This window comes from Micropterus dolomieu, linkage group LG03 (assembly GCF_021292245.1).
Source record: "Micropterus dolomieu isolate WLL.071019.BEF.003 ecotype Adirondacks linkage group LG03, ASM2129224v1, whole genome shotgun sequence".
Lineage (NCBI taxonomy): Eukaryota > Metazoa > Chordata > Actinopteri > Centrarchiformes > Centrarchidae > Micropterus > Micropterus dolomieu.
In genome coordinates, this window is record NC_060152.1 from 750,131 (window position 1) to 766,550 (window position 16,420).

Genomic DNA, 16,420 nt, shown 5'->3' on the forward strand with positions numbered 1-16,420 from the left:
GCTCTTCAGGCAGTTCCTTTGACCTCATGATTCTCATTTGCTCTGACATGCACTGTGAGCTGTAAGGTCTTATATAGACAGGTGTGTGGCTTTCCTAATCAAGTCCAATCAGTATAATCAAACACAGCTGGACTCAAATGAAGGTGTAGAACCATCTCAAGGATGATCAGAAGAAATAGACAGCACCTGAGTTAAATATGAGTGTCACGGCAAAGGGTCTGAATACTTATGACCATGTGATATTTCAGTTTTTCTTTTTTAATAAATTTGCAATAATTTCTACATTTCTGTTTTTTTCTGTCAAGATGGGGTGCTGAGTGTACATTACTGAGAAATAAAATGAACTTTTTTGATTTTTGGAAAATGGCTGCAATGAAACAGAGTGAAAAATTTAAAGGGGTCTGAATACTTTCCGTACCCACTGTACATTTTTTGATTTGATTTCATGCATTGTAAAGGCCTTTAAGTTCCCAAGAAACTGAAAGTGGATTGCTATTTGCTTCCACAGATTTACGTGTTTCTTGTAAAAACACAGAGATAGGGAGGGGTGCAGATATTAATCAAGGAGGTAAGCCAGAGTTTGAACAGAGAACCCGACAAAAGCCTGCATGGAGGCACCATGTACACACATGTGCCATGTAGGCCCAAAAATTACATCACAACAATGCAACATCCCATTGCATATGAGAGATGTAACTATATTGTTTAAATAAGAAGCTCTCGGGAATCTAAGAAACCTATTTGGCCGTCTGTGATGCTACGTTATTGTTTGGCAAGTAAGCCTTGTAAGTGGGCTAATTTAACAGTCACAAACCAAGTCAGACAAACACACTGAGCCAAAAGAGTTTTTGTTGTAGACCCTGGTGCCAATAGGAAGTAGCCCTGTAGTAGTACTACATAGGACCAAAATTGTCTTCATTGCGCTGCATTCAAATCCGCGGCGTGGCTTCTGAATCTTAATGTAAGTCACCTCGGTACTGTATTCCCTGTTGGTCTTTGAGGCTGTGTAGGGTCACACAAGTTGAGGCAGAGCAGCCGAAGGACATGACGAGCTTTAAGTTGCTTTAAGGACGTCTGCAGCGAGGGTGTCTTCAGCTGACTTCAGATGTAGACAAACTGACGTGAAAAAAATGTAAAGAGAAGCTAAAGCCTACCGATCAGAGTAAAAGTGAACGAACCACCTTATCACCTGACGATTGAGACATATTAAGGATTAATGCTGTTCCTGTAAAGCTGGGTAGGTCCCTATACACTATTACAATTATTAAAAAGCAAAAGCAGGCTTATATAATGTTACATTCAGTAGTAAGTTAGCTAACGTTAGCTAACTAACGATTCATCAACGTAATTGATTAGCTTAAATACGTCGACTCGCATTACGAGAAAACGGCTGAAACTAACAGTTTAGACAATCTGTGACAGTTTGTATAATCTGTGAGTCGCGTCAGTTGTTTGCCCCGCACTGATGTATTTGATTATCATACTGATATTGAAATGAATCCATGTCAGAAACATTTAAAGTTTGAAGTAAAGTAGCCTAATTAATGTCTGTTATTGTTATCACAACACATCAGTGACGTGGAAATTTGATTCATTTTAAGATCTGCTGCTATTGTCATTATTCTACTGTGCTTCATCAGATGATTGAATAAAATATTGATTAGACATTTTTTTTGGACATTATGGATAAATTGGTATGTTAATCGAGTAATAGGCAACGTTTTTTCTTTAGAATACATAAAATTAGTTGTTAGATTAGTTGTTACATTTTTCTGGATTTGTTTTAGGTTTTGGAAAGGGAATAAATCGTACTTCTCCTTTAAACCTCTCTGGGTAGTGACTGTAATTATTACAAGTTCCCCAGGAACAGTGTATCACAATGTCTTGGAAAGATACAGCAAAATAAAGCTTGAAAACGATGCCTATTGCATTAGAGTCAATGGAGCCCAGCCATGAAAGTGTCGGACCTCAGTTAGAGCAAGTCCTGTACGCTGTGATTGGCCAGCTGCTTATTCGGTATGGCTTAGCGAAGGGTCAATTCCAGTGCAGGGCGTATTATATTCGACAATATACAATGACGTGTGTGGAAAATCTTGTTGCGTATTTTTTATTTTTTTAACTGTCGCATGATATGTGTGTGTGAAGCGCCAGTCATCAGCACAATTGGTGGCTTGGTGTATGCACGAAAGAAAGGGCACTCCCTGTCAACGTGGACACTCATTGGCTATTGTAGACTGTGGACAGGGTTTGGAAGTTTTTTATTGGGTCACTCAAAAGGTCAACGTGTAGCCGCTTTTTTTCGATAACATGCTAACTGTAGTTAGGCTAATTTAAAACAGCGTAACAGTAGTCTGTGTGTATTTATTAATATAATGCATTTTGGACTAAGTATTTTACTGGATTGGATCGTCTGGACCTTTGCCTTGGACCTTGGCACCGGTGTAGTCCACCGGTGGATTACAGCTTCACAGATAAGTGGCGTCAATTTTTATTATAGGCAGTGCTTGAAGTGGGCTACCGTTACCAGTACGTCTACATTTTACTCTTTGGCGTACCGGGACTTTTCCTGTATCCCGGCACCTGCCCTCTCCATATCAGGTTCGCTGGGCACTATGTGATGCTCACCTGTTCCCGTTCCCCTCTGCCTGCTAATCATGTCAGCAGAGACAGAGCAGGGAGAAGCTCGGTGCCTTTCATGCATCCGTGGGGAAAAAGTTGTTTGTCAAAGTAACAACACGGGGGCGGGGCATTAAAAAAGGTTAACGCGCTACAGCAAATCTTTGAAATGTTGAACTCGTTGTGCTGCATGAATGATTATTGACGAATTAGTACGAGGATTTAATAAATGAAAACAACCCACAGAAATAAAACAGCTGTAACTGGATTAATATTCAACTAGTGGTAAAATAGTATACTATTATATGGAATTTTAAACAATATAGTAATTAATATGTTATTATTGGCTACTAACAGTATACTTTTAATTGAATATTATACTCTTTATTTAATGTTATAAAATTATACTAATACACTCATACTCATACACTCACGAATACTAGTTCCTCCTCCAGGTTGTGGATAAAGTCTCTGCCGTGGACAGATACAGACCAGGGAGTCATTGTGCCAATATTTGCTCCTTCTAGCCGCCTCCTCTGTAGAGCAACACACTCCTCTTGTTCTGTTTTACATCTGTTATAAATATTGTTTATCATTTAACTTTGTTCAAGTTGAGACATACACATTTCAAAATGTCAGTAATTGACAACAAATGGTACTGTGAGTCAAGCGAGTCGACTCACAGTACCATTTGTTGAATTATAATCGAATTGCAATCGCAAATTGCAATGTTGTCCACATTAATCGCAATATGATGTATTCTTCAAATTGTGCAGCCCTAGTATACTATTTTACAAGCTGTTGAATATTAAAACCAGTTGCAGCGGTTTCTGAGAGTTTTTTTTTAATTAATTAAATCCCTGTGCAAGAAAGAGCTCTACATTGGTTTCTAATTTGTTAAGAATTAACTTATTAAATGTTAAATAATTATATTGTTCAACATTGTAAAGTTGAAAAATATGATTACGTCAAACTTTATCTGATGTCCCTCCCGCCCCATCCAGGCTGTGATAGGTCAGTTGACGAAAAGTGAAGTCGGCTTTATGGAAAGTTGAACATTTTGAACCACAAAAGGCACTGATACAGCTAGGGCTGCAACTAATGACTATTTTTGTAGTCGACTAATCTGGTAATTATTTATTCAACTAGTCGACTTGTCACGATTATTTTGTCAACCCCAAACCCTAACCCTAATTAAACCATTTAACTAATAAAATATGTTTCAAGTGAATTACTGATCTCCAACACACAGCCTAACTAGCTAACGTTACCATTAAGTGAACAAGGTTTACTATTCAGAATGAACACCAGTAACAACGCCAGGGGGAAACCAGGGAAGAAGACAAGACAGCGTAGGCTCCTCCTATATTTCACTGATTTACACAAACTTTAAAACTTTTAGCTTTTTAACAAAGATTTTTGCTTTGGAACTATATAAAATAAAAGCAAGTACTATTACCACAACTGTACACTAACAATGTAATGTCTGTTTAGAACAATAAAGGAACTACTGCTGTAGTTTATTTTTCAAAAGTGCTTCTAGGTTTTAGGCAATAACACATCATGAGCCAGATGTTCCTTGATGTACTTTAAACCATTACTCGTTACTAATAACTTTTTTAAAGCTGGTTCTCCGACGTTGCCAGCATTGTGTTGGACAGATAGAGAGAGAGAGACGAGTGAGAGGATGTACTGCACGAATGCACTACAGCGCTGATCTGCAATCAAATAAGGTTTTAAATAGGCCTAGTAAAACAAAAAAAAAAAAAATCAGTATGTGGCGGTCAGAGGTTGATTTTGTGGAGGGCCGCCACAAATAAATGAACAAATGGGAAACACTGCCTTTCTTCTGTTGTTGCTGCTGCAGTGGTCTGAGTAACTGGGACCAGAGGGCTCTGTGGGCGTGACCGGCCGGCTGGTTGGCACCGCTAACCTCGCAGGCGCTTGTGGAGCTTCTCAACCCCGAAAACGTTTGAGCACATTTTCGATTCGCCATCAACTTTGGCCTCAAAACCGCTCAAAAGTGTATTTAGTGATTAAATAGCGTACAAAACTTGTAAAAACAAAAAAACGTTCGCTGTTCGCCTCTTTCTCCGTTTCTTTCTTTCTCCATTAATGTGCTAACGGACATTAGCATCACGATCGTGAAAATACATCTTAATAAATCTACACATTTTGCTTCGCATGCTGAACATCATGAGTGACATACTGTGCAGATACTTAAAGTACATGTTTCCTGAGCTGATAAATAAAAAAGAGCTGCTAACTTCAATGTCTTGATCTGCTACTTTGCTGCTTCTGCACTCTACACAGACCAGTTACAGCAACCCCAAAGGGTCAAAACTCTAAAAATAGGGCAGCACAGTGCTGTGTCACTGAACAGTTATTAATATAATGTGATGTACAGATTAGACTTAGGTGGTACACAGCAATTTGTATTTGCAGTAAAAAATTCAGTGAATTTGCATTTTATGTGCCTTTTATAAACAAATGTTTTGATAATAAGTTTTCATAGTTGCTCTGTAGTTTTATTTACAGACTGAGCAGGATTGTGCTGTTTTCTAACAGTTTAGATTTGCAGCAAATAAATAGTAAACTTTTTTCACGGGCATTTTGTATTAATAGTTAGACAGATATCATGATGTAGCAATTTAAGATTGTCAAGCGATCTATCGATTATCGCAGAATTGCTGTATCGTGATATTATTGTGAATCGTGAGCAGTGTATCGTATCGTGAGGTACCCGGCAATTCCCACCCCTAGTGACTGCGAGGACAAGGTGTTTTTTGCAAAGTGAAGGACGTAACCTTCTCGATAATGTCTGCTCACACCTTGTTAAAACAACAATTAAGATTTTATCGTGGACGATACGTATCACACAACCTTAGTGAATAGTATGTTCCATATTATAATATTTGATATGAATCATCCAAGGTCCTGTACAGATATTAATCAATTGTCGTTGTCACTGTGAGAACTGAGGAAGACTGTTGGTGGACCTTTGTTTTTCAGAAGTTGGTCTGATGGAGGCTACTCTCATGTGGGCAGCGCTCCTCCTTGTTTACAAAGCTTGGCCGGATGTAGAATATCTGACTCCGCCCACACAGCCATGAAGTCTACAACGAGCTTGCGTTCTGCATCTGCTGATGTGGTTGCACTTCTGACAGTTTGTTGAAGTGATGAGCCCTCTTTCATATGACTGTGTGTGTGTTCGAAGCGCTAAGCCCCGCCCTCGCTGAAACACAGAGCAGAGGACGGCAGCAGCGCCGTAAATGACACCAAAGCGCAGCAGCAGAGTTTGTTTGTTTGACTTAAGTATTGTGAAAAAAACAAATGAGTTTTATTAATTGCATCCACATTTTGTCAGATTCCACGATACACCTTGTTTGACAGTTTTTATATAGAAAATTTTTATAACAAATTTGGCAATTCCGACCGTGTTTTCCACATGGCAGAAATCATAGGGCCCTATATTTAACCTCATCCTGACACACAGGCACTCGAACTGTGAGGAATGACTCATGCTTTGTATCTTGTCTCATAAACATATGTTTCATTTAGTACAGACATCTACTAAAAGGCAAACTACATTAACAGTCAGCCGTGTTATACACAGTAATATGATAGACTTCTCACTTTTGTCTCACTTCAGGTCTGTCAGTCTGTCTTTCTGTGTGTGGTGGTAACTTGGACGAGGGGGTTGTTGCATGTGGCCCCTCCACCTGTCCTTACTAGGACTCTATTTCTGGGTCTCACACTGAACCTGACTATGTCTCGCCTGGCAACAGTGCCTGTATATATATGTATGCACTTTGTGTGTGCGTACATGTGTTATTCCAGTCTTAACTACAGCTGGACCAAAGCTGCAAAGGCACATATGGACCGGCTGTAACTGCAGAATAGTGACCCAATTGAATCCTTTTGCATGAATTTAATGCTGGTAGCAGCTTTAGTGAACGTGACCTGTTGTTGTTCTGAGAGTTTTACTGTTGAAGTTTTAAATGTGAAAGTAGTTGGATTACGTAGCTACACTTAAAACTCAACAACAATCAGAACATGACAGTTCAGTCCTGTTGTGGTGGGATCTCAGATTTCATCATTAGGTTAACGTGACCTCTACAACCCTACAAATTGTTGCTGAAATTACACACATTTAAGTTGAATATTGCATTTGTTTATATAGTGACAATGTTAAGATGGTTTTTGTGTTGACCATATAAAAATAGTTGCAGGGCGGCTGTAAAGTCGTGGCTAATATATTGTTAGGCTAGCAATGCTAATAAGGATGGGGATCGATACCCGGTTCTAAAATTTCTCAAAACCTGAAAATCAATAAGGTCCAAGCTTATTACAGAATGGGCCTTTTGGGGGGGTGACTTCGCGGGACAGTAAGCATGATCGGTACATGCCGACAGCTACGCTCGTTACTGTGAGTACGTGCAATTAAACCTTCGCGTAAAAGACAAACTTTATCAATACACCCATGTGTAGGGTAAACATGTAGAAAGGGTTTAGATTCAGAATCAGAAGGAGCTTTATTGCCAAACGAGGAATTTGCTTTGGTGATAAGGTGCTACACGCAGACAAACATACAGTTGACATAAATAAATGTAGAAATATATAAATATGGAATAAAAAAAAAATGCAAGTTATAAAGAATAATAAAAGAATAGAGTAAAATAATACAACTATTTGCTGAGAAAGAACAATGTGGCAGATATTTACATGTGCATTACTCAGGTTTGTGTTGTGCAGTCAGAAGGGAATATTGTGTACATAAATATATAAATTGTCAATATAAAAATATAGAACAACAACATTTAATAATTGACTACAAATATGTGCAATGTGCCAGGTTTGTGCATGATATGAAATGAAGAATACTTACACATGTCAGTGGGTGGCCCGGGTCTTGTTAATGAGGCTAGCTGCAGACTGGAAGAAGCTGTTTTTGTGAGAGAGGTTTTGGTCCTGATGGACCGCAGCCTCCTGCCAGAGGGGAGAGTCTGAAACAGTTTGTGTCCGGGGTGGGAGGAGTCATCTGCAATCTTTCCTGCACGTCTCAGAGTCCTGGAGGAGTACAGGTCTTGGAAGAGAAGGAAGATTGCAGCCAATCACCTTCTCTGCAGCGTGAATGATACGCTGCAGCCTGCCCTTGTCCCTGGCAGTGGCAGCAACGTACCAGATGGTGATGGAGGAGGTGAGGATGGACTCGATGATGGCGGTGTAGAAGTGTCTGAAAAAATGGACATACATTACAATCTAAATTAAATCTTACTCTTAATTACATGGATAAATAAATATCATTGTTTTGAAATGAACATCTTTAATTTTAGGAAACAACAGAAATGATAAATATCCAGTTCAAACCTTGAGTGTTCACTCTTGAAAATCTTTCAGACAGAACCTTTCTCTTCACAGGAAGAGGAAAACATTCGTCATTAATGACCTCAAAATTCTGTTATCACATTTACTATCTAAGAAATTGTACTTATCAACTGAGACTAGCAGATGTAGGAATCACAGCAGAGTATTGTAACATTCCTTTTATCTGGTTTATCAAAGCCTTAGGAATGGCATTGACTACTAAAGAATATTGTCTAATTGAGCAATCCAAATTAAATTTTGTTTTAACATATTACCATATTCACCCATTAAATGTACTATAGCCCACACTCCTTTTTCCATCCAATCTATCTAAAATAATGTTTTCTTCTTGTGTAAGACGTACCTGTTATTCCATAAAGTGGCCTTACGAGGGGAGAAATTATGCTTATACACCATTTTCCAAGACAGTAATACCTGCATATGATAATCTGATAACTTAAAGCGCCCTCAGCACTGTCCTTGGTGTTGATTAAATTTATGGTAATTTTAATGAAAACAAGTGACTGAAGTGGTCATCCTCAAAAGATAGAAAATATTGTACATTATACTTCCTAATGCTTTGGCATTTTCTACATTTTATTGAATAACTTCTGTTTTTTCCAGGGGTTGTGCTTGGCCCCTTAGTTCCAGTAAAAGGAACTGTTAATGCTTCAGCATAGCAAGACATTTTGGACGATTTCATGCTTTCATGCTGGCCCCTTCCTGTTCCAACATGATGCGCACCAGTGCACAAAGCAAGGTCCATAAAGACATGGATGAGCGAGTTTGGTAGAGAACTTGACTGGCCTGCACAGAGTCCTGACCTCAACCCAATAGAAAACCTTTGGGATGAATTAGAGCGGAGACTGTGAGCCAGGCCTTCCTCCAACATCTGTGCCTGACCTCACAAATACGTTTCAAGAAGAATGGTCTTCCTGAATATTCACATTCCAACCTGCTAATGTGATAAAATTAGATAATCATACTATCATGTATTTTCCCTGACTTGTCGTCCCTTTAACCAAGATCAGTCATCCCTTTCATCTATAAAAAGGTCATCAGTGCTTTTATCTCCTCCAGACTTGATCTTAGCAACACACCTTATTCTGGTATCACCAAGTGAAAAATCCAAAGACTGCAACTTAAAGAAAATGCTGCTGCCACATTCTAATATAAGTGAACACGTCACACCAATCCCTGCGCTGCTTTCCTGTTAGTTTTAGAATTGATTTATTACTAGTTTTTACTGCCGTGAATAGTCAGGCTCCTGCCTCTACCTGTGATCTGAGGTAGAGATGAGCCCGACTGCTGCTTCAGGTGCCTCTGGGAGGGGCCTACTAATGGCTCAAAAATCTCAACGCTGTCACTGACAGCGACTTTACTGTCTGGTCCCTCAGCTGAGGCAGGCAAACTCAGTACGCTCTTTTAAATCTCTTCTTAAACCTTTATTGTTTTATATTTTATGTTTTGAATTTAATTTGTGTCTTTATACTGTAATGCACTTTGTAACTTTGTTTTGAAGGTGCTATACAGCTAAAGAAAGGTATTATTATAAAAGAGGCTCAGTACTTCCATCATTTAGATCAATTCTTTGTTCTTTTGATCATTGTCAAAATGTCCTTATTACAATTTCTGTGGCTTTCAAACTGTGACCCAAAAAACTATAGGCATGAGTCACACATGTCATACAGTAAATAAAATTTATTATCATTGTTGAGACAACACACAGATTCCTCAGTCAAATGGAAATAAAAAGTCAGCTGTTCTCAGTCCATGGACACTGCTGTAACTGAAGTTCTTCTCTCCACGTCAGTCAGCAGCCACACCTGCATTTCATTTGGCTCCTGATGCTGAGGGGAAGCAGCTTTATAAATATCAATGCTCCTTGGGTGTGTGGTGTGCGTGGGGGGGGGGGGTTCAGGTGGATGTAGAGGCTCATTTGCGTTGAACTTGTGTGAAGGATGAGGGCAGCTGGATGGGCTGGACAGATTGGAAGGGCTGGACGGTTTTCTTGCGGGAGTCTGGGGAGACCCTCTGCACCACTGTGGGCAGCAGCTGGTTCCGTTTGATGATCTGCAGGGCAAGCTGGGTGTTTCCTGAAGACACACGACAGGTACAGGGATTATCTCCAAATTTTTACCCCTCACTCACATTCTAAACAAAGGAGCATCAGGTAGTAGACCACATCATTCAGCTGGATTCATTCAGGCGCTAATTCAAGTCCGACCAGACCGAGATGAGTGCTTGTCATTACGATACTGGAGGATACTAACTAATATCAAAATGATACTTTACTTCCTTGATCTCCAAAACTGATTAAACAAAGAAACAACAAAGATCCTCGTATGTACCGCTGTGTATTCAGCGTGACTAAATGCAAAATGCTTTGTGAAAAAAATATGTGTATAAAATGACCAAAATGAGGGTTTGAATAAAAGGTTATCAGATTTAAAGAATAATAAACAAGACAAGACTCTGTTTTTGAAGTTGGTCATACAAAAACAGTGTTTCCTGCATAGAGATTTACGAGGTGGCAGGTTCGGTCAGATTTGGTTCCGCCTCCAGCACGGTGTCTTCATATTTTCTAGTAAGTGTTGCTCTTTGTGGATTTCTGCCATTTGTAACTGCAATTGACAAAATACATTATAAATGACTTGTAAAGGTGCGGGAGGGGATCACTTAAAATACAATTACTTTAAAGAGGCTTTCCCCTCTCCTTTATTGAGTTATATATCTTTTTTGTGCATGTAACAGGTTTGCAAAGTGAAAAAGCCCAAAGTTCAGCCCAAAGGGAGTTCCCATCTCCCACAGAAAGCTCTGCTCTGAACTGAAAACAGTTTGTAGTCTAGCCGCTTCCCTTTCATCCCTGTGACGTCACAGCAAAACGTGCGTCATAATGCTCGCCAAGCGGCTAGTCACGCCCTCAAAAACACTGCTACACCACACAGTAGCTGTGTTTCCATCACAATTTTTTATGCACATTTTGAAGTGTCGCATTAGAAAAGCTTGATGGAAAACGGCAAAATTCGAGAAAATAAATCCTGAAAGTTTTTAGGCTCACTTGAGGTGCTTTTTGCCTTTGTTGAAAAAGAGTTAATGCGCTAAATGGAAGATGGAAACACTTTTGCCGAATAAGTTCTAATGTAGCGAACTTGATCACGTCTGATCAGCCGTTTCCTCTGTTAGAGTCTTGCCAGATATTCCCATAATGCGCAGAGACATGGCTGGTAGCTGGTTTGTCCGCATGAAACACATTCCTGACGACCTCTCTCCGATTTTCTAAGCTCAATGGTCCTCAGTTCCACGCGACAGGTTTTGTTTCTGGTTTGGAACCCATACGTCTCATTTATTACAGCCATGTGTAACGTCAACTACTGACGTATCTACGCTTGCCGTTGCCTGGTTTATTTGCTCATAACCAGCTGATGGAAATGCACTTAATTCGTATTTTCTTTTTTGCAACATTTCAAAAGTCTGCTTAAAATTCGCATGACATTTGGATGGAAACATGGATACTGACAAGACATCCGCCTGCTGCCTCTCCTCTCCCTTCCAAACACTAGCTACCCTCCAGGCATTCAGTGGGCATGAAGTCGTTACTGTGATGTAGAGACAGAGCTCAGTTAAAACTTTATGGATGAAAGATACTTTTGTTACAGATTAATAACTCACCATTCTGAAACTCCAGTCTATGTTGCTAAGCTGGTAAGGGGAACATGTACAGCTGAACCGAAGCCGTTTACTGGCTTCTCACTGACCCACCCTATTCTGCTTCTGATTGGCTAGTAGTCCTTAACTAGGAACTGCGCATGTGCAACTCCCAACAAAGATCATTTAGACACAAGATGCATCACTCCTTAGCTAAAACGAAGTCTTCAACACAGGGTGAAAAGAGGAGCTGCAGCAATGTGCAGAAATGACAAAAATATGGTGTTTTTTGAAAATGAAACCATGGAAACCTGTTTTGGTACAGCCCCTAAATAAGATTATGAACCTGAATATGAGCAGAATAATACCTCTTTAAAATTCATTTTAAAATGCTTCAAAAAACAAGAGAACTACAGAAGTAATATTTCCCCAGCAGAATATTAAGTTTCAATATTTTATGTTCTCAGTCTCAAAAAGAGATTTACCATGTCACGTGACATACTAGGACAATATAGAATTTAATATCCAGGAATTCACATCAGCTAAACTTATGCTCTAAAAGCAGCAACATTAAACTACACTTTCAGCACGACAGACTGCTGGTCTGACACCATGAGGGGAACTGAGATTAGAAGAATCTTCCTTAAGAGAAGTTAAAACTTAAAATCGCTCATAGAATTATAGAAAGTGTGTGTTAGTGTGTGTTTGATGGAGATCTGACCATTCTGCAGCTCTAAGTAGACTCCCAGCAGGATGGCTTCAGGTGGAATTTCCTTGGTGTTCACCATAGATGCAGCCTGACAACACAAATCACAATTGGGTAAATTATTATTTCACTGTACAATGTTTTGAACAAGAGAGATTGTTAGAGCCTGACAGATATGGGTTTTTGGGGGCTGATGCCGATGCCGATATTAAAGTGAAAAAGAGCCGATATTTAGATTTAGAGAACAATTTGGATAGTAGACCCCTTTCCTGTATAAACTACACTTAGAACAGGCAGATATTGAAAGCTGATTTGCATGTGGTCTATAAAACCTCCTCCTAAAAGGATTATGTTAATAAAATAGATTAGAGTCTCAAAAAGTGAACATGTAAACAATTGCACATCAATAAATATTTGCTGCTGGAAGGTGCAACTTTTGCTACAACAAGCAACTTTGTCAGGCAGGAAGCCGCGTTAGCTTCTTGTTCAGCTCACATTTACTTACATGTCCGCTCTAATTAAATCATTTCCAACACGCCAACTGTAACTGCAAACACCAGCGGCTCGCAGATAAATTTAGAACAAGTCGGAAACTATAGTGTAACTGCTCATTACGACGTTCACGCTCCTCCACTGATAAACACGGCATTAGCTTTGTGACTAATTTAGCAATAGGCGGCATGAGCTGCTATAAGTGATAAACTAGAGAGAAATGATAGGACTGGTAGCTACAACTGTGCTGCACAGTGACTGAGTGAAAATCATTAACGTTAGTTGCACATTCATTTTATTGATCATGTGAAAGTTTAGTAGCAGCATTCAATCAACAACTGCCTGTCTGAGCCGAACAGGGAGAACACCTGTTGTGTGCACACTAGGGCTGGGGCGATTCATCGGCGTAATCGATTACGTAAATACGTCGACTCGCATTACATGCGTCGAAGCGTCACTGCAGCCTGTGTTAGTGGGATTCCCCCGGACAAGCTCCAGCTACAACCGTCTGAAGTTTGGGAGTATTTCAGACAGACACTCAACAACGTGCTGTTACATGAGCTCTGTGAACAGGAAATAGCTTCACTGCAGCACAACTGCTGCCCATGAATACGTGAAGCAGCATGAACGCGAGAAGCGAAAGTATCCCGGTGCACTGACGGCAGCACCGCAAATCCTGTTCGCTTTCGGTCTCCACACGAGCACGGCACATTATCAGCACGAGGACACGTAGTCCGTTAAAATGGATTTCTTCATCGCCTTCATGTTAAAAGTCATTTCTGCCCCGCTGCTGTCATGGTAACGTAACGTTACACCGTGTGTCATCTAACGTTCGGCCGTTTCATGTTTTCTGTTTATTTAACGGCCACGTACGGGCGAGCAAACAGCTGAATCTAACATTAAAGACGATCTGTGACTGTCTGCACAGTCTGTGAATGGTTTCAGTTGTTTTCTTTGCCCCAGACTGATGTATTTGATTATTATACTGCATTACTCAATATTGAAATAAACCCATGTCACAAACATTTAAAGTTTGAAGTAGCCTAATTAATGTCTGTTATTCAGTGATGATTGAATAAAACATTGATTTATTGATTAGACATGTTTTTGATATTTATTTTGGATAAATTGGTATGTTAATCGAGTAATAGGCAACGTTTTTCTCTTTAGAATACATAAAATTAGTCTTGAAAAATAATCGTTATGTCCAGCCCTAGTCACAAACTATTTAAAGCTTTGGACCTGATCTTAAACTGCATGATATTATGTTTTTATTTTTAAGTATGTAATTTTGATTAAACAACACAGTTGAGAAGGGGAACTCTGTCTTACAATGATGTCAGGTCTTTCTATGGAATTCGCAGATCCGCTTCGGCTAGTTTTCACTTCCCCAAACATCCTCTTTAACTGTTATCTTTTCATGTTTTTATCGGTTTCACTTCAACCTACTGTTTTACATTGCTTTAAAGGCCGTGATTAAGCCCCTCTGTGTTTCTTTTTGGTTTCCCCTTTAATTTCAAAAGTTTGCAAAAATAAAATGAACATTGAACAACATACTTTTTATGGTACCAAACAAAATGTCTGGTCACACTTAATCTTGTTGACTTTGACAACTTTTGCCAGTTTTAGACTATTTTCTTTAAAGTTCTTGTACAGCAGCTTAATATTTAAGAACTTAACATGTTTATCATTGTTAAAATAAGGTTTGGAAAAAAGTACTGTTTTGGTATTGGTACTGAAGCTCAGGTATCGTATCGGTACTAGTAAAGAAAGATTTCTAACACTCTGAACTCTGACACACTGAACAAAAGCTGATTACCCACCAGTGAGGATGATGTTGGGCACGTTGTGTCGTCCCTCCCCGCAGCTGTAGTTCTGGTTCTGGTTGTTGAGGAGCTGCTGGTCCCCGGGGTCCTGCATGTCCAGGGGCCCCTGTGTGTTGGAGGGGAACTGGTTCTTGTCAGTGGTGCCGCTGCCCAGACCGCTATGGTTCAGAGACATGCAGTCGCCCTGGTTCTCTGCTGTGAACTGGAGCAGAAGAGCAGATCCAACTTTAAGGCAGGAAATAAATGTGGTTATGATGTGGATTTTCACTGAAGCTCTTGCGTACAGTCTGTCTGACACGTGCTGCGATACAAAAGTAAAGAATCACCCTAACACGAGGCTAATAATCAGATTTTCATCTTGGAATTTCCGTACATATTCCAAGTTGGCCTTGGGCTTATGTTAGATTTAGAAGAACAAGAAGAAAAAGGCTCCGGTAATAGGCGTGATAGATTATCTGGTATGAGAGGGTCTAAATAACTTGAGGCAAACTAGAGCCAATTAAAGACCAATAAAGACCAAAGTAAACACAGACTGAACCACTATAAACTCCACAAGAAGGCTACACACGTAGGCTACAGTGTAGACTCGACACAGAAGTATAAAATGGCCTTTAGGTGGCAACTGACACATCTTTTCTCATCTTTTTTTTTTTTTAAATCCAGGCTAATAAAAATGTTTGCTTTTATGTGACTTGAATGTGAAAAAAACTACGCTGGTGCAGAGACAAATGGGAATGACATGCAACAGGTCTGATTTGTTTCTAACAGTGATAAACAGCCCAAGTCACATAGATGTTTTCTAGTTCGGCCACTTTCGTTTGTGGTCCAAATCAGGTACAGGTCGGATTTTTTGAAATGCGACCTCAGTCTGGACAGTCAGATCAGAGTTCATGTGACTCTGAAGTCACTCTACAGCTACTGTTGTCACAATTCTGCGTCACGTGCATGTCACTTCAGAGAGAGTTGTGGAGCTTACACGCACTGTAAAAATGGACAAAAAGTTGTGAACATTTGTCATAAATAGGGAGAAATACAGGAAACTGGGAGAGGGCAATGAAAAACAGGAGGGTTAGCAATTATCCGCTAACCTCTGTGGCCTCCACGTTTACTTTTGTATGACAGCCACGAGATGCCCCCATTTCATTTTAAAACAACAACTAAAGACAAAATGAAACTGATATTGGTGGCCGGGCTCTTCCCTCAGCTGTAAAAACAAGCTACTGGGTTTCAAATGATCAGTTCAGACAGCAGTGGGGGACGTCATGCTCCCTGCAGCCAGTGTTATTTACAGTTTGTGATGACATCGGGTGAAGGTGCTCTGTTACCTGCTGGCTGGTTTTGCTTGTGAGCTGGAAATTCAGATAGGGGTCGTCCAGTAGGGAGTTCAACAAGGCGTCCTGGAAAACATCAAAAAGAAGTCTTGGTTACAGCCATGATAAGACGTGTTTCCCTCCTGTTCTCTCTTTTGGAATTTTGCTTTTATTGTTTATATGTCTTTCAGTGCTGTCTCTCTATCCTCTTACAGGATGTTTTCTCTAACATGTAGCTAGTATGAAGCAAAAATGCCAACTAAATTTCAGATGAAACATACTTGAGCACTTAAATATTTTACATAGAGAGTTGTTAAATTCTTATAAGACCCTATGGGAGGAGGATTTGGGGGAGGTAATACCAGAGGAGGTTTGAACGTTTACACAAATCCTCTGTGCATGGTCTTACTCATGACTTACTCTTTACTCAGAAGACTTTAACATTGAGTAAGACA

At 39.8% G+C, this 16,420-nt stretch overlaps 1 protein-coding gene across 1 annotated transcript in view; it reads right to left on the reverse strand.

The window, feature by feature from the left end:
* Positions 1–9,664: 9,664 nt before the first annotated feature.
* Positions 9,665–16,420, reverse strand: part of cnot10 (CCR4-NOT transcription complex, subunit 10) — a 32,241-nt gene continuing 25,485 nt past the window's right edge. The window contains exons 18-19 of the mRNA XM_046045377.1: positions 12,353–12,428; positions 9,665–10,079 (exon numbers count right to left, since the gene is read on the reverse strand). Coding sequence (XP_045901333.1) covers positions 9,919–10,079; positions 12,353–12,428 — 237 coding nt within the window. The 3' untranslated portion in view covers positions 9,665–9,918. The remainder of the gene's footprint in view (positions 10,080–12,352; positions 12,429–16,420) is intronic.